At 35.4% G+C, this 27,624-nt stretch overlaps 1 protein-coding gene across 1 annotated transcript in view; it reads right to left on the bottom strand.

The window, feature by feature from the left end:
* TMEM67 (transmembrane protein 67) overlaps positions 1-20,287 on the bottom strand; it is a 65,624-nt gene extending 45,337 nt beyond the window's left edge. Inside the window, exons 1-7 of the mRNA XM_044658193.1 lie at positions 20,050-20,287; positions 16,204-16,289; positions 13,615-13,708; positions 10,182-10,281; positions 9,054-9,123; positions 8,885-8,959; positions 1,615-1,677 (exon numbers count right to left, since the gene is read on the bottom strand). Of these exons, the coding sequence (XP_044514128.1) occupies positions 1,615-1,677; positions 8,885-8,959; positions 9,054-9,123; positions 10,182-10,281; positions 13,615-13,708; positions 16,204-16,289; positions 20,050-20,287 (726 nt within the window). The remainder of the gene's footprint in view (positions 1-1,614; positions 1,678-8,884; positions 8,960-9,053; positions 9,124-10,181; positions 10,282-13,614; positions 13,709-16,203; positions 16,290-20,049) is intronic.
* Between the last annotated feature and the right edge of the window lie 7,337 nt (positions 20,288-27,624).

Below are 27,624 nucleotides of genomic sequence, written 5' to 3'. Positions count from 1 at the left end.
CTCTCTCTCTCTCTCTCTCTCTCTCTCTCTCTCTCTCTCTCTCTCTCTCTCTCTCTCTCTCTCTCTCCTTTCTAGAATTCCCAAAGCACAACTCAGCTGCCATCTTCTACTTGAAGACTTCCCTAATCTCCCTAAACAAATGTGGAATGTGAGCTCTTTGAAGTCAAGGATTATAACTTTTGGGGGTCTTTTTTATCTCCAATATTTAATACAGTATCTAGCACAGAGTAAAAACTTAAAAGTTTAACTGAACTTATTTTTTAAAACTGCATAGTGTTTTAAAGGTCTCCAATGACTCCTTATTTTCAAAACTTAATTTCTTTAACACTTGGTAAAGTTATGGAACCTCACAATTTGGGAAAAATTAAAATTTCAAATAACTTAAAGGATAATAAAGAAGATGAATCAGAGAACTAATAAATGAATAGTATTGATGCAATCAATACAATATTGATAAGTTATTGAAGGTATGTGTCACTAGAACAACAAATGAGTCTGCCATATACTAAGAACGCTGTAGTCCCTGATATATTAAAAAAGAAGAAGAAGAGGAAGACCTTTACTTGAGCAGTTTCTCGTTACAGTATTTGTAGGGGAAAATAATGTGAAGAATATGACAGAATGAGAAAGGATGAGGAACTAGATGGGTTATAATTTATATCAATTAATGGAGTACCTACATTGATGATCAACAAATCAGTAAAAATAGTCTATATTTAGACTACATAAAAGATCTAAATAAAGGGTTTGATCAACATGCAGAACTCTTGGTATGGAAACCTTAGCAATGTAAATCACAATCCACCTATGTTAGTAGATGGGTTCTATGGCCTTACTTAAGAGAAAAACCTATGTGACTTAACCAGGATTACAGGGACAAAGGCAGAATCTGAATTCTTATCTTCCTGCCACCAAGCCTAGCATTCTACCAAGCTATAAGTATGTTTCTCTATGTCTCTGAAAATAATTATTAAACAATTCAAAAATGTTTAAGAGGGAGCTTATTATGGTGGAGAGAGATCAGGCCTCCAACTCTGAAAAATAGGAGGTATAAATCCTGCTTCTGACACACAGTGATTGTGTGCCTCAGACAAGTCACTTAACCTCAAAGTGCTGTACAATATTCTCTCAGTCTATAACCAAGAAAGTACCAATGTGAATTGGTAACGTGAGTTTTCTCATCTGGGAATTGTCTTTATCAATGAAATCTTAGGTTTAATCTCTAATCCTATTTTAACAATTTAAAAAAATAATAAAAACTAAAACTAAACAAAAGCTTGCTTATATACATTTTAAACATTTAAATATAATGTTTTAAATAGTCATATTTTTTAAATTTTGGTATTAATTTGCTTGAAAATCATGTTAATTTTAGTTGGAATTATGTATGTTTAAATCCAAATCATAAAACAAATTATCTTATTCTCTTAAAAACTCAAACCCAGTTGAATTATGTTTTAGATAATATGTAGATATTAAGCAATATTTTTCTTATGTTTTCTATCAACAAATCAGAAACTATTCATCTGTTCAGAACAAAAAAGTATTATTTTTCATGAAAAAAGTGATATAATTTTCAACATTTAATAATACATTTTAAAAAACTGAACTCACCAAACAAGCAGCTGCTACTGATTGCAAATGTTTTGAAAGCCACTCAGAATTAAGTGATGCACCCTGTAAATAACAAAAGATGAATTTTTGTTTAAAAATTAAAATGGAAGCTTCTTCAATCTAAAAGAATTAGTTCTTCTTAAAGTATACAGGAGTAACACCATTTTTTCATTTAGTGAAAAATTAATTCCAAGGATAATTAGATAATATTTTCCTTCATGTAATAAAATGCTAGAATCCAATCTTAGGGTTTCTGTATAAGTCCTGTGTCCTAAATATTAGATAACACTATCACGCAACACTATCATACAGTAAATCTCAACTCTAAAAAGACATTCAAAGAAATTCAAATTCAAATCAACAAGTATTTATAGATATCTACTACATGAGGGCACAGCCTTGGGGAACAGGATATTTCCAGCCTTTAAGAAATCATATTATTCAAAGGTTTTATTTCCTACCCAACTGCATTCTTCAGAGGCCTTTGCTATCATGCCCCCAAGAACCTCTTCATTCTCAGATCACTTTTATCCTGGAATTCATACATCACTAGGACCTATTACACCAGGGGCCCTTTTCTCCAACCAGAAAGAGTAAAGAAGAGACCTCTTTTCAGAAGTTCCATTTAAGAAGGGTACTCAGGCCAGCAAGCTCTTCATTTCTCACCCGGCTGTATTCCTCCATTTTTGGGTGTTGTCTTCCCCATTGGATTACAAGCTCCTTGAAGGCAGGGACTATCTTTTCTTTTTTTTATTTGTGGCATTCCCAGCACCTAGCAAAGTGCATGGCATGCAGCAGGCACTTAATAAATGATTACTAACTGAAGGGGATACTAAATATACACTGATAACTATAATACAAAGAGAGGGAGTAAATGGACCAAAGAACTAATGGGACAATGTGCTATAGGAATATATTAGAGGAGAAAAGGTTATATAGTGGAGACCTCACTTGAGCACTGAATAAAGAATCTGAAAGGCATAGATGAAGATGGACTATATTTCAGACATGAGGGAATCATCTACAGGAATACTCAAAGGTAGAAGGAACGAAATCCAGTTTAAGGAAAAGCTATCTAATTTGGCTAAAACATAAGAAGTGGTTGGAAAGAAACAATATTAATTAATTTCATAAAGGTAGGTTATAGCCAGACGTGCAAGTCTTGAAATATTGGGCTTAGAACTTTGTATTTGGTCCCAGAGAAAAGTACAGTTTATTTTCATGCTGAGAAGTCATATGTGCCTTAAGAAGACAATTTGTCAGTTCAATGAAGAATATGTAGAGAGGGGGAATATTAGAGACAAGAAAATCAAGGAGACTATAACAACAGTCTAGTTCAGAAGTGACAAAGATTTCCCTTGGGAAGGGAGAAATGACACACATAAAAAAACACTAGAGAAATAGACTTAGCAGAACTTGCCACATGAATGAATATTAATGGGAAGGAAAGGAAGAGTCAGAGTACTCCAAGGTTTTAAGCTTGGAGGACTGGGAGGTTGCTATTTGTCAAAAAAAATTGAGGGAATTTGGAGGAAAATCAGTCTAAAGGGGGGGGAATAATAATTTAATTTTAGGGCATGCTGAATTTGAAGTGCTAGCAGCTCATTCACATGGAAGAGATATACAGCAGACATTAGTTTCTGGACAACAAAGACCCTGAGGGCTTATTGTGTCATTTCAAATTCTCTGAAGGAAAACTACAGCCTTAATTGAAACTGAATAGAATTGGTATGAACCTTCACATAGTTTATCTATATCCTAGGGCTTTACCAATTTTTTTTTTAAATCCTTACATTCTGTCCTAGTAACAACTCTAAGAGAGAAGGGCAAGGGCTAAGCAAATGGAATTAAGTGACTTGCCCACAGTCACAGAGCTAGGAAATATCTGAGGCCAGATTTAACTCCAGGCCTGGCTCTATTCAATGAGACACCTAGCTGCCCCACTTTACCAATTACTAATGTCTAACTACATGTAGTTGAAAACAGAAGATTTTTCTAAATGTCACGAAAGGGAAAAAATGTACTAGCAATTCCATAGTGATGGATTCTCATCACATATGATTAAAATAAAAGTAATGTTCTTTCTGAAGAAAGGACTAAAATTCTCCTGCAAAGTCAACTCAGGATAGTTAGAAAATTATCATGAATGAAATGGCTATGACACAAAGAGAAACAACTTCAAAAGGAACAAAAATGTGAGTTGTCCTAAGAGGCTGATAACATATAAACAGAGAACTCAGAAACTAACTCAGATTTCTAAAAGATATGTTGTCGACATGGAATCTAGAGACCCCAAACTTGTGGCTTAGTGAGATATGATGAACCCCAAGTTTAGAAATAGCTTGTAGGTTGGAGACCCCCAAAGCTTGTGCTTGTTCCCTGTTCTCCTGTGAGAATCCACCCTGAAGGGAATTTCAGGCTAGCTGTAGCAGACTGAATAATGGACCCTAGGGTAAATGCTAAATACCCTTTTGTCTTAGGTAGTCTTCCCCATTGTATCAGAGACCCTTCCCAGGAAGACACACCTGGGCAGGGACCATCCTTTAGGATCCATTGAGTAAGCAGCCCCTTCCCTTACACCCTAGCCTCTAGCTATGATTCCTTTCCCAAGCTAGATTGTAAATCCCATCCTTACCAGTACAATGTCAATCATCTTTCCCAGCCCCAGGATCTTCCCAAATAGTATATAAGTTCCCCAATTTCCTTTGTTCCTTGGAGTCTTCATCTACCACGGTGTCACTCCCAGGGGGGGTTAGGGATCAGAGCAAAGCAGTGTTCAATTCTTGGACTCTGCACAAGGTGCAGCTCTGCAAAAGAGGCCAAGTAGCCCTAATCCCCCTTTCCCTTGATTAAAGAGTGGTTTTATGACTATTTAATAGTTCTGCGTTTTTTCTAAGTTAACAACGTACAAAATATGGGATGAAAAGGCAGGCAATTGAGGACGAATACAAAATTGTGGTATAGCCCTGTAATAGTGTCAAGAATGCTAAAACTTAGCATGAATTGAGCATAGTGAGGGTAGCTGATGGCAGCAAAGTTTTTTGTTATTGTTTTGTTTGATTTAGAATTTGAGAACTGTCAGTCTTTGACTAATTGATTTCTTCCTTGCTAGCTAAATGCAGTCATAGATAACAAAGGACAAATAAAAAATTTTGACATGCTTTTCCCTCCACCTTTCTAGTCCTAGAATTTTATTTCTTTCTTCAATTAACAAAACGAACTTTTCTCTCTTTCACGTCTTTGCTTATTGAAATTTTTTTTAATTCTTGTAATAAATATGCATAGCCAGGTAAAACAAATTCTCCCACTGGGCATTGTAAAAATTACCTATAATCCCTTTAAGAGGCAGGGACATGTCTCTTGAGTAAATTAGAATACAGACAACAAATGGCACTGGCTAACAAACAATTGGTTATGTAGTTAACTCTTTAGCACAGGGGTCAGCAACATATGGCTTTTTCTGCAGGAGCCATAAAGTCAATTTTTTTTTCAGGCGCTGTTACAGGAGAGGGCACTGTGAGCACTGTGCGGCTCTCATGAAATTACATTTTAAAAAATGTGGCGTTTATAGCTCTCACAGCCAAAAAGGTTGCAGACTCCTACTTTAGCAGATAGTAGAACAGTTCAAGAAGGAGTCTGAGTGATCATTGGCCAGAGCTAGATTCAAGGTGGAATCCGGATCTAGATTAATATGTAAATGCATTAAGTTATAGACAGGGAGGCCCAGAGAAGCCAGTTGGAACAAGGAGAGCTGAAGCAGTAATACAGGCAGCTACCAAGAAACAGGGGCTGGGACACCAGGAGTGAGGCTGTTGTAGTCCTATCAAGCACAAGAAATGCTGGAACTGAAATTTTGGGTTAAAGAAGATGAACAATAAGGGATAAGATCATTGTTAGAGGTAGATGGGATGGGGATGATAATTGTTTTCTTGCCAAGAAGAATTAGACATGTACAACAAAGGACAGAACAAGAAAGACTAACAAAGAACTGATACATAAGATAAACAAAGAAATAGTAAGACAGCATCTTCTGGGTCAAATTAACTACTTCCTTATGCCTGAAAGAATCAAAGGAGAAGAATACTGGACTAAATAATAGTATTTTCAAAGATTGTGGTTGATGGACAGAGTAGCAGATGTTGCATCCATTTTCAAAATAGGGAACAGAAAAGACTACAACTTTTAGGACAATAAGTTTGACTTTGATTCCCCACAAAATTCTGTAACAAGAAACTTCTGGAATTGAAGCTCACAGAGTGGTGGTACTAGTAGATGAAAAGGATGAACTACCTGCTGATGTGGAGTGAACATGGCATTACATTTAAAAATCAGAGAATTGGGGGCAGCTGGGTAGCTCAGTGGATTGAGAGCCAGGCCTAGAGATGGGAGGTCCTAGGTTCAAATCCGGCCTCAGACACTTCCCAGCTGTGTGACCCTGGGCAAGTCACTTGACCCCCATTGCCTACCCTTACCACTCTTCCACCTATAAGTCAATACACAGAAGTTAAGGGTTTAAAATAAAAAAAAAAGGTAAAAAAAAAATCAGAGAATTTTAGAATTGGAAAAGACCTCAGGGGCCATCTGCCTGAAAAGAATCTCTAGTATAACACAACCAACAAATAGCCACCTCTATCTGAATACCACTTCCTGGGGATTCCTCTTTCTCCTGAGGCAACTCATTCTAATTTGTATAACTGATTAGGAGTTTTTCTCAGGATTATGATATAAAGATATCAAATATATCTTTAATTAACCTCTTTGCAACTTCTACCTAATGTTCATGGTTCTGCCTCTGGTGCCAAGCAGAAGAAGCCTTTATTTCCTTTCTACATAACAGTTTCAAGTACTTAAAGTCAGCTATCATGATCTTTCTCTTTTTCAAACTAAATGATACTAATACTATCTGTGCAGTCAAGCCCTTCAACATACTAGCTGTGCTCCTCTTGAGGCTGTCTAGCTTATCAATATCCTTTGAAAACTGGGAAGCCTAGAACTGAACAGTTAGTTGATTGTTACTAGTCCAGATGTGCTCTGACCAGAGCAGTCAATTGTATTGTCACTTTAGTATTGCTGGAATCAAAACTTCTTTAAAGGTAATTTAAGATGACTTTAACTTTTTTTTGGCTGCCATATCACTCTGAAGACTTATTGAACTCATGGCTCACAAAACTGCCAACTATTTTTCAGATTATTTTCCAACCATTCATTTCCCATTTCATACTTCTGAAGCTGATTGTTTGAAAACAAGTTTGAAACCAAATAAAAAGGACATTACTTTTATCCCCATTAAATGCCATCTGATTAGATTCAGCTTAACTGTTTCTAGACCATCAGGATCTTTTGGGATCTTCTTAACCACTCTTACTCTTCTTTGGATCATTAGCAGATTTAAGAAGTATGCCATGTTTGTCTTTATCCATGCCTTTGATAAAAATATTAAATAGTCCAAGGCCAGGAGCAGATCCTTCTGTATTTTTATAAAATCCAAGATTAATCGTATTTTATTATATCCAAGATTTAATTTTTGTTTTGTTTGAGAAAAATTCTCAGGGAAAGAAACTTGCTGATTCCTTAATCCAGAGAATGAACTGTTTGCAGAGAGATGCCTGAAGAACCTACGTTTAACCAAGAGATCCAGAATGAACTTTGGGTTACAATTGATTGAACTGATGGGGTTTGTTGCATTAAGCGATCCAGAATGAACTTTGGGTACTAATGAATGGACTGATGGGTTTTGAACAGCTACTTTAATTGTACATGATATGCCAATAGGGGGCTGCCCCCAATTGGTTTTTTTGTCAATGCGCTTAGCAAAACATTGGTTTTGCTTTCTCTCTTTTCCATTTCCCTCTTATCTCTAACTATTGTAGTTAGAAGACCTTTGTGGTAAAAGATGTTTGTGTAACATGATTACTTGGGGTGACTAGGCACCCAATATGATCATCAGGGGGGATTGTGTAAATGGAATTAGCTCGAGCCCATTAATAGTCAAAAATCTACCCATCCTAGGCGTAGAAATGATGTAATCCTAACCTCCCATAGTGGGGAGGGGAGACGAGTTACCCACACGTGACAATAAGTAACAAATCAAGAATAAGGGACTGCCCTTTGGGCAGCCCAAATCAATGTAGAAACTGCCATTTGTCCATTTGAATTAGAGGTGGACCACAGGAAGTGATGAAAGACACGATCTCTTTAAGTAAGTTAGTGAACTTCCTGTGGGGCAGGAACTGGGAGCAGAAGCATCTCCTGAGACCACAGACAGATTACACTCTGTATTGTCACGTGGGTAAGTTAGGCTGACTTCCTTGGCCTAGCTGGGCCAATTCTAAACTCTGCCTATCTGGCTGTTGGGCCTTGTGGCTTACAGCTTCATTTATTTAGTCCCTTAACCTTCTCTCTCCATCCAGGCCTTTGGCCTGGACTAGCCTCTCCCTTTCTCTTTATTCCTACTTTTTACCTACCTGATTGTAAATAAACTCTTCAACTCGATGCTGACTTGGGTCTGATTTAATTACGGAATCAACCTGAATTGTTGATTCCTGGCGGCCACATATTTCAATATATATCTATAATTACCTAAATTTTCCTTCTTACACTTCTAAGCTGATGCTGAACTATTTGAATCTATTCAACCAGGACTAAATCCTTTTCCTTGTACTCTCCATTAAGAGAAAGACTGTATACCTCTGTATTCTGCAATTAAGATTGGTCATTATCATTAACCTGTGCTTATCTGCTTTTTAATGCTGTTCTCATTCACTTTTCTATTTCTATCATAAAAGTATGGCCATCATTTTAGTGGAGAGATCAGGGCCTATGGACATTGAATGTTCTATATGCTGCTAGTCATTCTGTTCATAGGCTTTTTAAGGTATTTTTCTTTGTAACAAAGGACAGGATGTAATATATTAAATGATCATGGTACAAAAAACAAAGCATTAGAAACCTTAAAAAATAAATTTAGAAACATGAGATTTTAAAACAAACCTCTTTAAGATAAAATTATATTTTAAGCTTTAGCAATCAAAAGAATGTTAAGTGATTTAAATATGTACATATTTAAAGGAATAAAATAAAAATAAAAAGCAGGATATAAAAGAACAGCCCAAAATTATAGTGATTACAAGCTATTTAATTCTAATATCCTTAGATATTAAGCCCAGCTTTAAACTAAGTTAAACAAAATAAATAGAATTTGAAGAAGTTTATATATAAATAGAAATCGAAGAAGTTTAATACTATCAGAAGAAAAAATTAAAACACTTACAAACTGTCCATAACGCCAAGTTGTAACTGCTTGTGGAAAAAAATTCCCTATACTGCTGAAACATAATCCACCTGTCTTTATCAAAAAAAAAAAAAAAAAGAAAATTCCAGTTACCAGTAAAGTATAAATTATTTAATAAAACAATGCATTTTATTAATTTTTTTCTTACTAAAATAGCTCGCTCTGAACATGTACAGGACTTTGTTGTATTGATGAATGTTGGTTCACATCTGACACACCTGTGCAATAAAATCCACACCAAAAAAATGTTAAGTATATTCATAAATGATACAGGCATGAATGTCAGGGTCACTTTTCTAAATGATAAATATAAACCAGCTCAAGTCAGTAATTACTATATCTTAAATAAAAGTAAATTTAAAATTTTGATCTGAAGCCAACATATCCTCGTGAAAATTACACAGTGCTATGTGAGATAGTGTGGAATGGGTAGCATGTTAGGTAAATCAATCATTTAAATTATTTTTTAAAAACCAATGATCAAATACTCCAAGATTAAATCTTATATGTTTTTAGGACTTAGTCTACTGCAGTTATCCCTTTTCTATGTTACTTTCTATTAAAGCTGAAGTTCTTAACCTTTTTTGCTTCATAGATTCCTTTGGCATTTTTTCACCATGGTTACAAGATTCATATTGTCTCCCTCCCCTATTCCCCTCTTCTCTCTCCCCTCCCAGAATTGACAAGAAACAGAATAATATTTTAAAGAGCATAAAATGCATAACATTTAAAGAAAACCAATTATAATGGAATATAGTTATCAAAATAAAATTTCTAAAAAGTTTGCAGAATCCAGGTTAAGTATCTCTCACAAAAAAAAAAAAAACAAGAGTACCTAAACCTAAAAAGAAATTCCCTTCCAAACATACTTTCCTAACTTGAGATAGGGACAGCCAGTGCCCAAAATAAGAGGAAATGAATGCCAAGGGACTGAGAGAAAAATTAGAATAAGAATCAGGAGGCAGTTCAAGAAGTTGGGCTGGTCACTGTTAAAAAACAAGGGTGTTATATAATGAAGAGCCTCTATCTCAGGCTTAAGTCATATGGGAAGCTGAACTTGGGAACATGTCCTTTTGCATCTTAAAAAAGATGTACAAATAGAATCAAAATCAAACAATAAAAATGCTTCTTTTACATACTGAAAGGTCTATTAAAGAGAAAATTAGATACATACAAAAGAACACAAAAATACAAAATTAGTAAAATGTAAGATATGAGTAATCTCAATTTAATCAAATTTATATGCAAATTTAAAAGCTTCCATCATGTAGCTTACCTATTTCTAAATATATCTGCTGCTGAGAAAGAGTTTTCACTTCCATCACAAAGTGTACAAGTTGCTTCAGAAAACAACTTTCCATTAGTATCTCGTTCCACTAAATAATTTTAAAACAAAATTAAAGTGAAATATTTAAACATGATATATTTCACAAATAACAAATGTCTTTTCTTTATTTAAAAAGCATGGTAATACTTATTTGCAATTACTCTCCAATGAAAGGAATAGGCTTTTATAGGTATACAGACTACATAGTTGACTAAAATATTTCTATTCTCACAAATGTATTTAAGTATTTCTTTAGGGTTTTTTATATGTTGTATTTCTATTAGAAATTCTGTAGAAATTTAGGGGCCAGACATGCAAATAAACAAAAATAATCATAAAAATTTTTTCTACTTTTAATGTTTCCTTAGGCCTACACAACTCTGTAATATACAATATTAATAATAAGGAATGAATTAACAGATTGCTAAATTTGAATAAATTTCCTTCATTTCTATTAGTTGATTGATGTGTAAACATGTCTACCCTGTATGATATCCCATTAAGAATAACCAACTATGTTTAATTATAAATCAATGCCTTATTAAAAATGATTAAAGTTCAAATGACTATTGAAAAATAGCTGTACTAAGTTTTCCCACAGGTTTAGATAATTAGCCAATTTCCAGTTTTAAGTCCATCTTGATCTTCTAAAATAACACTCAGTCAATGGTCAATATTACCAGGGCAATTTTAAAATTCTTTTACCTTCATAATATCTTTCATCTACTTCTCCTTCACTCTTCTTGCACTATCATCACCCTGGTATATGCCCTCTTCATCTCACACCTAGATTTACTGCCCTAGCTTGCCCTAGAGGGATTGGGGGGTGAGGTCTGTGTACCTCAAGTCTTTCCTCAAACCTCCATTCAGTTGTCAAAAAGATCTTTCTAAAGCACAAGTCTGACTCAATATTTCAGTGGCTCCTAACTCCAGGATAAAATATAAAATCCCAATTGGCATTCAAAGCAAGCCTTTCCCCCCTTCTCACCCCACTACCTTTTATTATCCTTTCCTGCTATCCCTCTATTGATTACCTCCACTTTAACCAGCCCATATCTTATTTGTGTTTCCTTGTTTGCATGTTGTCTCTCCCCCATTAGACTGGAAGTTCCATGAGAGCAGGGGTTGTTTTTGTCCTTTGTATGCTCAGCACTTAGCACAGTGCCTGCCATATAGTAGGTACTTAATAAATGTTTACTGCACCTTTCGACAGACAGGAATCTTGGGAGGAGGGCAGCTTTGGTGAGATTGAATGAGGACTGTCAGCAATTCAGATGGTTTTCACAGAGGCTGTCCTGATGCCATCTGCAGACTTTTTTATTTATACCTTTTCTTTCTTAGGATTACATAAAGGGTTGGCATTGATATTCCATAATCAACATATGTCTTTTCTTGGTGATAACGAAAAAAGCCACACACCAACTTTGTTATCAACAACTTCTTTACTAACAACTTTTTCATTCTCCAGTAACTTCCAATATTTTTCAAGGTGTGTTTACTTATCTCCTTGGCTATGGGGTGGAGAAAGAAGTCCAGTCAGTGAAATAGGATGTGCCAGCCTTTGAGGGTAATTTCTCCATTTATCATCCATTATTCTTTTGTATTAAAAAAAAAATCAGGGATCTGGGAGGGGGGAACTTGGAGACTGTTCTGGTCTGTTTTTGCATGCTCTTGTGTATGGAGTGAGAGATCTAAGTTAAGGTTTTAAAATCTTTAACATTAACTCACTATTTGCTGGTTTGTTATAGGGAGACTTTAGGAGAATTTCTGTATTATAACATATAAAAGTTGGGCTTTTCCTAGGAGGTTGTAGGGGTCCTGTAAGGTTTCTAATAATAGCCTATAGTGTTCTTCTGTATTTCCCTGGGGCTATTATTAATCACTAAATAGGGAGTGTTGTTAAGAAAAGAGTCACACAGGGAGGCCTGGGTGGGAATCCATGCTCCTGTAAATCTTGCCTTGCATATTTCAGAGTTCACATGTGACCTTGTCATCTGACGTGAACTCGATGGCCCTCAGCAGTTTACTATCAAATGAAAGGGTCAAGCCAGATAGCTTCTAGAATTCCTCTCTCATCTCTAAAATTCTACTAAAAAGGATGTCTTTTCCTATATGGAAACTGAATATCAAATTGATAACATGGACAAAAACTAAAAATAAGTGTTAAAATGTGTGCTTAAGACCTTACTTTAAATAATGATAATAGCAAGCTTTTATATGTGCTTTAAAGTTTGCAAAATGTTCAGTATAAATCTTTTTTTTCATTCTTCACAACAAGCCTATTAGGTAGGTATAGTTATCCTCTTTTCGCAGGTTGAGGAAAACTGAGTTTAAAAGAGATTAAAAGCCTTGTCCAGGGTCACACAGGTAGGAGGTGACTGAGGCAAAGTTTGAACTTAGATTTTCTTGCCTTCAAGTCTAGTGTTCTAATGACTACACTATGTTAAAAAAAAATCAGACAAAATTGTAGACAGTCTAGACATAAACATGATATGGGATACCTGGCATTGTCTTCTACTACAGTGGGATTCTTCTCATCTCTATCTGTCACTAATCTCTGAAAGCTAAGTAGTTACAATTTTGAAAGAATTTCTAGGGTCAAAATAGTAGCCAAAATTGTGATTCCTTGCTGAAGAGTCATGGTTTTGCTGATCCTTTAAACTTGTAGCAATTCCCAAGAGTCAAGTGCAGTATAAAATGGATAGAATGTCATTTTCAACCACAGATCCCAAAGCAAAATCTTGGCAGACCACCAGAAAGCATTAAAGGTTTCTGTTTGTTTGAGTGTTTTGATTTATTTTTGAACAGTAGAAAAAAAATATAATAGGTTGATTTCTTTCTTTGTCAAGACACCTATATTTTGTCCTTACCCAAACAGGAATTTCAGCTATCTTGTAATAAACAACTAATATAGCTGAACCAGATTTAGTAATAATAGTAACTACAGTATTAGTAACATCATGGAAGTAATTAATAGAGCACCATCCTTCTGTCCATTGCCTAGTTACCTTAATTAGACAAGTCCTTTTCATTTGATTTACTTGGACTCATCCAGGCTTCTGTGCCTGGATTATTTATGGTAAAATTCTAGAACAGATGGTCAAAGGTATGACTTGTGAATATTTAAGAAGAGAAGCAGTGATCACTTAAAGTCAGTATGACTTCATCAATAAGTCATATCATATTAACCTAATAGAGGAGGTTTTGAAGGAAACTAGGAATTCTAAGAAGGAAAGTAAGGAGGAAATATATTCTAGACAAAGGGGACCATCTGTACATAGGCAGAGACTGGTAAGAGAATATCAAATGTGATCAGCTTACTGATATAAGAGTAGTAGATGTGTAATCATTAGTTTTGCTTTATATTGAATCTATTCCTTACCTAAAATATGATCACTAGGACATCTGCATCTTCCTTCTGCAGTGAGACCAGTGGGACAAGAAATACAATTCCAGCCATCTTCAGTAACTCCTTTCTGAGTAACAGAACACATTTCATAAAACTTTTTCCAACCAGTCTAACTTAAAATATTTTCATCAACATGCTTATTGCATAATATATATATATATAAATACATACATATACACATCTATATTGAGAGAGAGAGAACAAAGCAGGAGCCGAAACTGCAAAGAACATTAAGTTATTAAGTGCTATATAAATGAATATATATATATTATTATTTTTTAAATTCAGATAACATTCTCATCTTCATGATATGTCAAATTTATACTATGATAAAGTAAAAGATACCTGTGAATATCCTATTCCATGCATATGGAAACAAGTGCAATCAAAATTCAACAGTGCAACCAATCACTGACTTTAGTATTCTTTAAGTAAAGAATACTGTTTATTCTAAAACAGTTATTCTAACTCAAATCCATTTACTAGTTTCTTTAAAAAGCATTTTCTACAGTGCTTTTGCATATCAACAGTCAGCATTCATAAAGAGATGGACTAGAACTATTGAGGGGGGAGGGCCAGGCCTGTGATTTCACTGATGCAGTGGGACTCCCACTGAAGAAAATCCCTCAACCAATGTACATCTGCAACTGTTATGCAACTTAAGAGTCTTTAAAAGTTTCCTGAGGAACTGAGAAATTAAGTGACATGTCCAGATTAAAGTAACTACATGTGGCTGTTTAGTTGTTTCAGTCATGACCAACTCTTCAGGACCTCATTTGGGGTTTTCGAGTGGTTTGCCATTTCTTTCTCTGGCTTATTTTACAGATGAGAGAAACTAAGACAAACAGAGTTAAGTAGCTTGCCCAAGATCACATAGCTTCTAAGTAACTGAGGTCAGATTTGTACTCGGGAGGATAAGTCTTTCTGTCTCCAGGCCCAGAACTCTATCCATCATACCATCTACCTGTCCTAAATAAGCACACAGTTAGGGGTCAAAAACAGGGCTTGAAATCAGGTGGTCATGAAACTGATACTGATCCTCTATCCAACAGGCAATGCTGCCTCTCTTGGACTAAAATATAACACCTAAAATAAACAAGCATTTGTAACATAATAGAAAACCTAGTAATAATAAATACTCTATGCAGAATTCTGCTAGCCCCTTAAGAGTAGGGACTGTTTTTTGCCTCGTCTTTTTATCCTCATCACTTAGCACAGTATTAGACCTATAGTAAGTGCTTAATAAATGCTTACTGACTGGGTGGCAACACAAATTAGGGCAAGGCAATTTGAAACTTTCTCCAAAATATCACCAAGTTAAAGAGAATAGTTATAGAGTTTATAGAGAATACTGAGGAAAATATCATTCTTAAAAAGCATGGAGGTTTTTAAAAAGCCTGGAACTCAGCTACAAATTCCATAAAGTTGTTTGAATGTCATGAAACTTTTCAACAGTCAATGGGAAAAAGAACTGGTATGACACTACTGAACATCAGCAATTACTTACTGTTCATAGTTTCTCTTAATAGCTTGTCCCATTTGGGCGTATTACTAATGCTATTTAAGGGGGCAGCTAAGTGGCTCGGTGGATTGAGAGCTAGGACGAGACAGGAGATCTTGGGTACAAATTTGGCCTCAGACACTTCCTAGCTGTGTGACCCTGGGCAAGTCACATAACCCCCATTGCCTAGCCCTTACTACTATTCTGCCTTACAAACAATATATAGTACTGATTCTAAGATGGAAGGTAAGGGTTTAAAAAAAAAAAAAAGCTAATGCTATTTAATAGAACCAGTCTTTTGGATAATAGGGAATTTCAAGATATGTAAAAAATCTTGACCATATAATAAGATGTCAACTACAGAAAAATAGTTTTCATAGTATTCAAAGTATATTTTATTGAAAATAAAAATTTTAGTCTCAAACCTTCAAAAGTAGCATGTGCAATATATAGTAAAAACTCATTTAACTGTAACATTCACTTCATAATCATTCCGGAAAAATAAATGATTAACATAACTGATTTACTCTACAGTAAACTCAACTGATTTTCAAATAAACACACTAAAACAAAAAACACATTTAATACATATCAATTTAAACTACATTTATATAATCTAATAGTTGTTTGATTTTTCAAAAAGATACTTTAAGATCTTTCAGTGACTCAAATCTATCACTCCAATCATCAATTGTTACAGTACAGTGCTGTGGAAGTAAAACATGTACATAGAAGATTAGGCTAAAACCATTCTGAATAAAGAATATACTATTTGGATTCAGAACCATTAAAAAAAATTCTAGTTTTTTATCTGTTTGCTTAGATTCCTGCTGAAAAAAGAATTTAATAATCTAATAAAAATTTTCTACTTTAGCCATGATGTTTGCACAAATAAATATAAGTGCACAAAATTTTAAATCTTTTATTGTTCCTCCAAAGCTAATTCTGACAACATATTAATTCTATGAGAAAATAATTTTCACAAATTAAAAGATTCTTAAAAGTTGAAAAAATCCTTATTACATTTTCTTACAGCAGAGTTATGAAAAATTGGTCCATACCATATTTTCTGGGCACTTTTCACAAATAACAGGTCCACCATTATTAGAAACCATCCTAAATCCAGGAAGACATACACATGAAATACCTTTAAAAAAAGAAAGACTATTTTGTAATATTTGAAACAAAAATAAAAGCCTATAATAGAAAAGTTAAGTAGTTATTAAAATATTGTGACCAATCAATAAAATATTAAAGTAAACTTTTATTTATACCTTAAGGGGACCTCAGAAAGAAGCTCAGAGAGGTGCTGTGTTAATTTATAAAAGCCCTTTTTAAAGTACTTTATATTACATATTCAGGGATTGGCCCTATTCAGGGAGGTCTCTGAGAGAAATCTGGGATCTTGGTCCTATGCTATTTCACATTTTATCATTCATAAGGATGAAGGCATAAAAAATGATGACATAAGAAAAGGAAGACTAGAAAAACATCCTGGATAAAAGAGTAAAGATGTAAAATGATCTCAAAAAGCCAGAGTAATTTCATGTAATAAGATTTAATGTAATAATAATTTAATAGGGGCAAATGTATATCTATATACTTGGAGTAAAAAAAAAAATCATATATACAAAAAGGCAAGGTAAGGAATTGGAGAGAAGTATTTTGTGTGAAAAACACTAACAGTGTCATATGACAGGCCAAAAAGCTCATGACATCTTAGGCTTCCCTAGGAGGTAACATGTCCCAGATATCCCACTGCACTCAGTCCTGTGATAATTAGGACATAATGATAGACTCCTGAAACAGTAGTTTCATCAGAGTGGTAGGGAGGGAAGCCACAGTGCAAGAAGTTAAGTTGAGAAAGTAGTGTCAAAGTCAAATCAACATTGAGTATAGAAAACTTTTTAAAGAATATTAGCAGTGATAACCCCAATGGACCCACAATAAAAAATGTTATTCAATGCCAAAGAAGGAACTGATGCAATCTGATTGCAAATCAAAGCACCCAGTCTTTAACCTTATTTCCTTTGTAAGTTTTTTTTATTGTATGAGTAATATGTGTCTTCTGTCATGACATGGGGAATATGGAAATATGTATTGCACGAAAGCACTAGTATAAGCTATATCAGAGTATTCAGTGGGGGAGGAGGGAGAAGGAGAGGATCTGAGTCACAAAATGTCAGAAAACAATTGTCAAAAATTGTTTCTACATGTAATTGAAAAAATAAAAGAAAATTTAAGAAAAAAATGGTAGCAGTGAAAGAGAGGAAGAGCATTGGAATGGTAGCCAAATTACCAAAATAAAAAAAAAATAGGATTGACGAGAGTTAAGCATGTTGGGAAAAGGGCAAGGAGTCTGGCACTCTTTGGGTATGAAAGGCATTAGAGCCAACCTTTTTGGCCCTGAGAGCCATACACGCCTTCAGAAAGAGGAGGATGGAGGCGGAAGGCACTGGAATATGGGGGGGGGGGGGCTGAAGGGCCCCCTGGGGCACATCCTGGGGCTCTACCGGGATTGGCCGGTTGGGAGTTGGAGCCAGATGTGGCTGGAGAGCCAAAGGATGCCAACCCTTGCATTAGACTTTCCCACTTTGATAAGTAGCAAAGACAATAAAAACATAAAATGGTCATTTCTGAAGGGCCTGTGGAAGGACAAGCCCACTACTAGCTGTGAACTGGTCCAAGCATTCTGGAAAGCAACCTAGAATTATGCCTAGAAAGTCAATAATGCAAATCTGGCCTTAGACACACTTAACTAGCTGTATGACCCTAGACAAGTCATTTAATTTTTGTTTGCCTTTCCTTCCTCTTCCATAAAGCAGGAATAATAAGCACCGATCTCTGAAGATCAAATGAAATAATTGTAAAGCACTAAACACAGTGCCTGGAACATAGTAAGTACTATATAAGTTAGTTATTATTGTTGTGTTTATAATATTAATATAATTAATATATTATAATACTAATTATGGTCTTATTAATGGTACTATTATTATATGATTTCCAGTTCAGTGCTTCTATCCTTACATAATCATTTTAAATCACCTTGGGCAAATTGAATTGAGTGTCTAAGTCTCATCTTAAAAAAAAAAAAGTCTCAGAGAAGGTAAGTGGCTCAGTGGATTGAGAGCCAGCCCTGGAGATGGGAGATTCTTGGTTCAAATTTGGCCTCAGACACTTCCTAATTGTGTAACCTTGGGGAAATCATTTAACCCCTTTTGCTTAGCCCTGACTGTTCTGCCTTGGAAGGGGTATCAAAAGGTAGAAGGTAAGAGTTATTATAAAATTTTTAAGTAAAAATTTTAAAATGAGTATTAAATATCAATTCACTACTAGACTACTGATCATAGCAATAGTCATTGAACCTATAGTCAAGGTAAAATATTTGCAAATAATGCCAAGATCCTACTCTAGCAATCTACTGTGTTAAGAAGACAGCCTAAGGTAAAGTTGAGACAGAAGGAAAGAGCAATGGATACAGTTGTAGGATCTGGATTCAACTATGACCTAAGTTGCTTAAATTCGCAGAGTCAAGTTTTCTAATCTCTGCAGATTCTTTTAGTTCTAAATCTATGATCTTAGGAGGGCCTAATACTTCTTCAAAGTGTCAAGAGAAGATGAGGTGCCTTTTATCATTAAGTTATTAAGCACCTATCTATCATATGCCAAGCACTGTATATACTAAGTACTTCAAATACAGAGAAATGCTTCCTTCCCTTAAGGAGTTCATATTCCAAAAGAGGAAAAAACAGACTGACAACTATGTACACAAAAAAAATCTATACATTGCAAATGGAAGATAATCTTAAAGAGTAAAAGGATGGGAGAAGTCAAGAAATCTGGAAATGTTTCTTGCAGAATGGGGAATTAGTGCTGAGTCTTAAAAAGAAATTAAGGAAATCATAAGGCTGAGATGATAAACTACGGTGTTTCAGGTATGAAATACATAGAGAAAAAAAGACAGGAAATCAGGAGGTGGAGTACCATGGCTACAAAGGTGTTCTTTTAGAATCAAGTTGATACTGTTATACAAAATACCTGTAATGGTGGATTATAACAAATTGTTCCTGGCATTCTTGATATTGCTGTCACTGTATTTTACATAGAAATAGTTACAGTTCTGGGACTGATGATTTTGACTGTCCCGTTTGAAAATCAGGGCAGTTGGGTGGCAAAGTGGAGAGAGTGCCTGGGCTGAAGTCAGGAAGACTCATCTTCCTGAGTTCAAATCTAGCTTTACACACTTAATAGCTATGCGACCCTGGGCTAATTGCTTAACATCTGACAAATGACCTGAAGAAGAAAATGGCAAACCATTCCAGTATCTTTGCCAAAAACCTCCAAGTAGGGTCACAGAGTTGGAAGCTACTGAAAACAAATTAACAATGAGGATGTTTAATATCAACCTGCACGAGCAATAGAACTATTTTTTCCAATTGCATTTTCACTTTTTAAGAGAAACCTAAAGTTTTTAAATTATTTTAGAGAACATGCAATATGCCCCACCCCACCCCCGCCCGCAATTCAAATGCCTTTCCCGGTCCTTAAACCATACACAAGACAGTAGATTGAGGGTGTGGGCTTCACCCTGCTTGGGCAAAGAGAGGTGGAGTGATACCCCGGATGGAGCAATAAATAAATAAATAAATAAATAAACAAAAAATAAACAACACAAGATTAGCCAATGCACCCCTCCCCCAGCTCCTTTTTAACCCGGTGAAAATTATTAACCCTGACGGATACCCAGCAAAATAAAACAGAATAAGCAATTCTCATTCCCTCCTCCAGTTAATTATATTTCTGGGGCTCCAAACCTTTTCCAGCAGCCGGAGATGCTGGAAAGCAAGTCTGCCCCTCGCCCCGCCCCCTTACAATCGGGGGTAGAGGGGTGTTCCCGCTCTCACCTCGAGGGTCCTGCGTCTGGTTCGCTCCACAGTGGGCGCAGGAGAGGGAAGATATATCAAAGTACTGGAGGTGGTTGCACGACTCCAGCCGCTGGAAAGGAAGCGAGTAGCTCTGGGCCGCCGAGAACCTCGGCAGCACCAAAGCCACGAGCACCAACAAGGCCACCCGGATTCCTGGACGCCTCGGAGCCGAGCCAACAGCCATATCGGCCCGTGGCCCAAGCTCAGCTGTCGCCATGGTACTGAAGACCAGGGCCACAGCCTTTTGGGCCCATCATGCCCTGCGGCTAAGTCACCAAGCTGATTGGACGACTCTGCGGCGCGCCCCCTTACTCTCCGCCCATCCAGTGATTTTTTTAAGTAGAGAGCTAGGCGGGAAAGAGTGGAGCTGATCTAAGTAGTTGCTAGGTTACCAGAGGCATCGGAGAGCTCCCGGGTGTGGCCTCCGCAAGAGATCCCAAAGACCCCATGGCATCTCTGAAAACCCCTAGGAGCAGATAGAATGTGCCTACAGTGTCCCAGTACTTTGCCTTCTAGTACCCTCCTTCTGTTGATTATCTCCAGTTCATCTTTTATAAAGCGGCTTTAAACTGTGAGTTATAGAAGCCTAGGGACCATTTTTTGCCTTTCTTTGGGTCCTCGGCGCTTATAACAGTGCCTGGCACATTGTAGGCTTTTAATAAATGTTTGTTGACTCCCCTCATTGGTCCAAGAGAATTAGCTTATGTTACTGTACGAAATAGATTATGTATTTTGCTTTATTTTGCCCTCGTGCTCTCAGATTAAAGCAAATACCTAGGTTCCGGATTTCCAGAAAATTGGTACTCAGGTTAATGATACAATCCCGAGTTTTACTGGTATGCCACAAAGTAAGTGGGCAAATAAAGCATATACCCACACTATAGAAATATAAACAGATGTTTGGTCCCACAGGCAAGAAACTTACCCCAGACATGCAGGTAAGAGAGGTGTTGGGAGGGGAACACACTCAAAGATGGTATTGAGGTGGCAAGATTATATACCTAAAATATGCGCTTGCTGAGAACAAGTTATTGGTGCCATATGTGGGAGGGAGCATTCCTACTTAAGTCTCTGTGATAGAAAAGTTCTGGGAGTTCCTTTTCAATACCAGAATTGGGAAACCACTATTAGGGGGAGTTTATCAGGTCCGCAAATTAATGGGAGGGGCTAACGTTAACTAAGGCAGCAGAAGAATGACTTAAGGTCTCTGTAGTAGGTCAAGAGTTGAGTAAGAAAGCTGCAAATTTTATCCACCTAACCCAGAATCAACAGTGGAAAAGTACGACTGTTTGTTTTGCCTTTATATTTCTGTGGGCATTAAGACCACAACCTACATGATTCTATTTTGGATTCCGTCACTGTGATATGACTTCAAACTAATCAAAAAGAATAAAGTTTATAATTAATACTTGTTTAGCTATAAAGACAGTGTTGTGAAATGGATTAGGGCTCTCTACAGGATTCCAAAAGAGCTGGGTTCAAATCCTTCCTCTGAAATTTACTATGGGAGCTAGACCAAATCACTTAACTTTTCTGGGAATCATCTATAAAATGAGAGGATTCTAGGTGACTCTGGGCAAGTCACTTAACCCCCATTACCTAGCCCCTCCTGCTCACAGTATTGATTCTAAGATGAAAGGTAAGGATTTTTTTAAAATAAAAAATAAAATGAAGGGATTCAATTAAATGACTCCTAAAGTCATTCTCATCTCTAAATCTTTCAAACAGTTCAACATTAGAAAGTAAAATGCTTTCATCAGTAGAAATGATATTAAACTATTATCACCTTTGCTGTGCATAGCATAGTGCTTCGTATATAATAAAACCCTTGATAAATCCTTTGTTCATTTTTTCATTCAGTCAATCTATGATACACAGTAAAAAATCAGCATATTAAAATTATTGCAAAGTACGATTTCTAAAGATGTACAGCTTAATGATTTGCAATACATTTGATATATAGGAAGAAAGAACAGGTGTGAACTCCAGTGCTTTTGATCTGAGTATTATTATCTACTTAAAGTTTTCTTTACTTATGTAATTGTGGCACTATCAATCATTATGCTAATCATTTTCCTCCCAATGAAAGAGCCTTTAATTCACATTTGGTTTTAAAAAGTTTTTTCAGCCAACTTGATCATAATGAATTTAATATTTTTGGACCAACATTCATTGTGATATTGATCTAAAATCACTCTCTCTTTCATCCCTCCAAGATTTGGGAATCAGGACCACATTTGACTTATAAAAAAGAGTTTGATAAAGTGCCGTGTTTGTAAAAATAATGTAAGTAACAAAGTAATGTATTCCTTACATGTTTGAATTAACTTATAAATCCACTTACACCTACAGGTTTTTCTTTTTTATATGGCAATTCCATCATGCCTTGGTCAATTTATTTTTCTGAGGTTGAATAATTTATTTATTGCCTGTTTTGTTAATTATTGAATTTTATATTTTTATAGCTACTTATCTATTTCATTTAGATTTTCAGTTTTGTTGTCAAATAATTTGTATAGCACTTTCTGATCTTTTCCTTTTAACTCTCCGTATATGTTGGGAAATATCTCTATTAATTTTCCATATTGTGAAGTAGACCTTGCCTTCCTTCTTTTAAATCAAATTTACTAATGGTTTATTAATATTAGTAGTCTTTTAAAAACTTATATCTTTGTTTTATTATTTTAGTAGTTCTTTCTAATTATTTTTGTCCCATCTCTGATTTTCAAGATGTCTTTTTTTCTCATTTCAAAATTACTAATTTTCTAGTTTCCTAGGTTTTTAAATAGTATGTTTAATTCTTAAATCCTATCTTTCAATATTTGTCAATTATGAGAACATATGTTTAGGGCATTAGGAAGACACATACTTTATGCCTCCACCCTCAGCAAGATTGTTGATGTCATAGGATCATGGATTTTAGTTTGTAAAGAACCTCAGAAGTCATATAGACTAACTCCTTATTTTAAATCTGAAGAAAATGAGGCCCAGCTAATTCTAATACAACTTAAATTATTTAGAAAAATGGGGGAGCCAAGATGGAGGAGTAACTAGAGCAGTAGCTCTGTGTCACCACGACAATCCTGTCTGACCAAAATTAAAATATCTCCACAAAATGAATACAGAAATGAAAGAACCAACAAAGAGAAAATGGAAGGGAGAGACAGAATGGGGTAAATTATATAACATAAAGAGGTGTGAAAAATCAATACAGAGGGGGGAGGATAAAGGTGGTAACCAACAATGCTTAAACTTTACTTTCATTGTAACTGGCTCAGAGAGGGAAAAACAAGTATACTCAGTTGGGTATAGAATTCTATTACCCTACAGAGAAGTAAAAGGGGAATAAGACAAGGGAAGAGGGAGATAATTGAAGAGAGGGGGAAGTGAAAGGGTGACAAAAAGCAAAATACTAGTGAGGAAGAATAGAGTGAAAGGGAGTAGAGAAGGATATAAAGGGGATAATATGGTGGAGGGCAATACACAGTAATCATAATGCTGAGCTGAATGAGAAAGGGATGAATTCATCCATAAAACAGAAGCAGATAGCATAGTGGATTAAAAACTAGAACCCTATTATATGTTGTTTATAAGAAACACATTTGAGACAGGGTAACACGCATTCAAGGTAAAAGGCTGGAGCAGGATTTATTATGTATCATCTAAAGCAGTGGTTCCCAAACTTTTTTGGCCTACCACCCCCTTTCCATAAAAAATATTACTTAGCCCTGTGGAAATTAATTTTTTTTATTTTAATAGCAATTAATAGGAAAGATAAATGCACTTGTGGCCATCAGTACTCCCCTGGATCATTGCAGCACCCACCAGGGGGTGGTGGTGCCCACTTTGGGAATCACTGATCTAAAGTAAAAAAAGCAGGAGTAGCAATCATGATACCAGACAAAGCCAAAGTAGAAATTGATCTGATTAAAAGTGATAAGGAAGGAAATTACATTTTGTTAAAGGGTACTATAATTAATGAAGTAATATCATTACTAAGCATTTATGCATGAAATGGTATAGCATCTAGATTTCTAAATGAAAAAATTAGGGGCTTAAAGAGGAAATTGAGAATAAGACCATTGTTGCTGGTAAATTGGAGGCAGGTTAGTAATAAGAAGGCCGCTAAGCCTCACTTGGCCTAACAGGCTCTGTTAACTGTGTCTTCCAAGTAGGCACTGGATGAATCTGGATTAGTGGGTGGAATGTCTGCCAGGTGGTTACCCAATGTGTCAGTGACCCCAAACCTATGAAGATCAGCTTAGCCAAGCCTTTGATTCTACCACAGCTCCCAAATAAGAAACTTAATAGGAGTTGTATAAGTGTTTAACAACTCCTCTAGCCCTGACTTGGGGTTGGATTTTGATGATAAAGGGTTTGTTTGGGCTGGTATATATATGCTCACTGGATAAACGCTATTCTGACTGTGGTTTATAAATCCTTTCCCTAATCAGCTATGGATGATTAACCAATTAGGAACAGAACACCAATCTTCTTTGATTGAACTGCAACAGGATTTATTTACGATCTATAAAGGTTAGGAACAAGGAAATAGGATAAAGGGTTTGGGACTATTAAGCTAAATCTAAATCAAGGGGAACTGAATCAAATGGATGATAGATTTGGTAATAGGCTGGAGCTTTCTTCTCCCTCTCTCAATCCCTGGCTTACCCCAGCTGTGGCACAAGCCAAAGGATAGGGAAGGTTAGTGATATTCATCTTGTTGGTTGTGGTGATGTCTCTCTTAGCTCTATTAATTAGCAGGTAATTGATTTCCTGTGGCACTCAGATATGAATGCTGGATTGCAGGTCTAGGGCCTACCCTCCCTCCAATCCACCTTCCTCCCAGGAATTCTCAAAAATGAGACCCAGTTTGCTTTTGTCCCTGGGTATTTATAGGGTGGTTCCAACTGTCTTCTGGCCCTGGCTCACACCACCCTGGGCACATTCTAAGGTCTTCAATCGACCTTCCTGTCACTCAAAATATCCTCCATCTTGTCCCAGAAGTTCCTTATTACATCATACTAGTAGGGGATCTCACCCTTCCCTTTCAGAACTAAATAAATCAAACCAAAAAATAAAGAAGTAAGGGAATTGAGTGAAATGCTAGAAAAAATTAGAGTTAATAGATATCTGGAGAAAACTGAACAGGGATAAAAAGGAAAATACCTTCTTCTCAACATACATGATACATATACAAAGACTGCCATGTACGAGGGCATAGAAAAATTGCAAACAAATGCAGAAAAACAGAAATAATAAATGCAACTTTTTCAGAACATAATGTGATTAAAATTATAATGAACAAGGGTCCATGGAAAGGCAAATTTAAACTTAATTGGAAACTAATCTAATTCTTCAAAACTGGTGGGTCAAAGAAGAAATCATGGAAACAATTATGGACTTCATTAAAAGAGAATGACAATGAGGAGACAACATATGAAAACCTATGGGATATAGCCAAAGTAGTACACAGAGGAAAATTTATATCTCTGGTTGCCTATAGCAACAAAATACAGAGGGAGGAGATCAATGAATTGGGCTTACAGCTTAAAAAATTAGAAAAAGAATGAATTAAAAATCCCAAAAGACTAAACTGGAAATCCTAAAAACTAAAGGAGAAATTAATAAAATTGAAAGTAAAATAACTATTGAACTAATAAATAAGACTAGGAGCTGGTACTTTGAAAAAGATAAAGTACTGGTTAATCTAATTTTAAAAAAAGGAGAATGAAATTAATAGTATCAAAGATAAAAAGGGTGATCTCACCTCTAATGAAAAGGAAATTAAGGAAATTATTAAGAACTATTTTGCACAATTATATGGCAATAAATACAACAATCTAGGTGAAATGGGTGAATATTTACAAAAATATAAATTGCCTAGATTAAGAAAAGAGGAAATAGAATACTTAAATAATTCCATCTCAGAAAAAGAAATTGAACAAGCCATCAAGGAACTTCCCAAGAAAAAATATGCAGGGTCAGATGGATTCACAAGTGAATTCTATCAAACACTTAAAGAACAACTAATCCCAATACTATAAAAATTATTTGACAAAATAAGCAAAGGAGTCTTTCCAAATTCTTTTTATGACGCAAATATGGTATTGATTCCAAAGCCAGGCAGATCAAAAACAGAAAGAAAACTACAAGCCAATCTCCTTAATGAACATAGATGCAAAAATCTTAAATAAAATACTAGCAAAAAGACTACAGCAAATTATCACAAGGATTATTCACTATGACCAGATGGATTTATACCAGGAATGCAAGGATGGTTTAATATTTGGAAAACCATCTACATAATTGACCATATCAATAATAAAACCAACAGAAATCACATGATTATCTTAATAGAGGCATCAAAAGCCTTTGACAAAATACAACACCCATTTCTATTGAAAACACTAGAAAGTATGGGATTAGAAGGGCCATTCCTAAAAATAATAAACAGTATATATTTAAAACCATCACCAAGTATCATCTGCAATGGGGAGAAGTTAGAAGCCTTCCCAATAAGATCAATGGGCAAGGATGCCCATTATCACCTCTATTATTTAATATGTTACTAGAAATGCTAATGATAGCAATTAGAGAAGAAAAAGGAATTGAAGGGATTAAAGTAGGCATTGAGGAAACTAAACTATCACTCTTCATAGATGATATGATGGTATACTTAAAGAATCCTAGAGAATCAACTAAAAAAGCTATTGAAAATAACAACTTTAGAAAAGTTGCAGAGTACAAGATAAACTCAAATAAATCATCAGTATTTTTATATACTTCCAATTTAAAATCACACTAGACAATATAAAATATTTAGGAATCTATCTGCCAAGACAAACATAGGAATTATATTAACACAACTACAAAATGCTTTTCACACAATTAAAACTAGATCTAAATATCTGGAAAAACATTAATTGTTCATGGGTAGGATGAGCTAATATAATAAAAATGACAATCCTACCCAAATTAATTTACTTATTTAGAGCCATATCTATAAAACTACCAAAAAAACTTTTTTATACAATTAGAAAAAATTACAACGAAGTTCATCTGGAACAACAAAACATCAAGAATATCAAGGGAAAGATGAGGGCCTAACATTACCAGATCTTAAACTCTACTATAAAGTAGTGGTCATGGAAACAGTATGATACTGCCTAAGAGACAGAAGGGTAGACCAATGGAATAGACTAAGGGTAAATGATCTCAGCAAGCTAGTATTCAATAAATCCAAAGATCCCAGCTTTTGGTATAAGAACTTAATATATGACAAAAACTACTGGGAAAATTGGAAAACAGTATGGAAAAATTAGGTTTAGATCAACATCTTACATCCTGTACCAAGATAAATTCAAAATGGGTAAATGACTTAAATATAAAGAGGGACATCATAAATTGTATGAACACAGAGTAGTATACCTGTCAGATTTGTGGGAAAGGAAAGAATTTAAGACCAAGCAAGAGATAGAGAACATTTCGAAATGTAAAATGAATGAATGACTTTGATCATATCAAATTTAAAAGGTTTTGTACAAACAAAAC

This window comes from Gracilinanus agilis, chromosome 1, assembly GCF_016433145.1.
Source record: "Gracilinanus agilis isolate LMUSP501 chromosome 1, AgileGrace, whole genome shotgun sequence".
Classification (NCBI taxonomy): Eukaryota; Metazoa; Chordata; class Mammalia; order Didelphimorphia; family Didelphidae; genus Gracilinanus; species Gracilinanus agilis.
The sequence above is the reverse complement of the archived record's forward strand: the minus strand, read 5'-3'. Positions and strand labels throughout refer to the sequence as shown.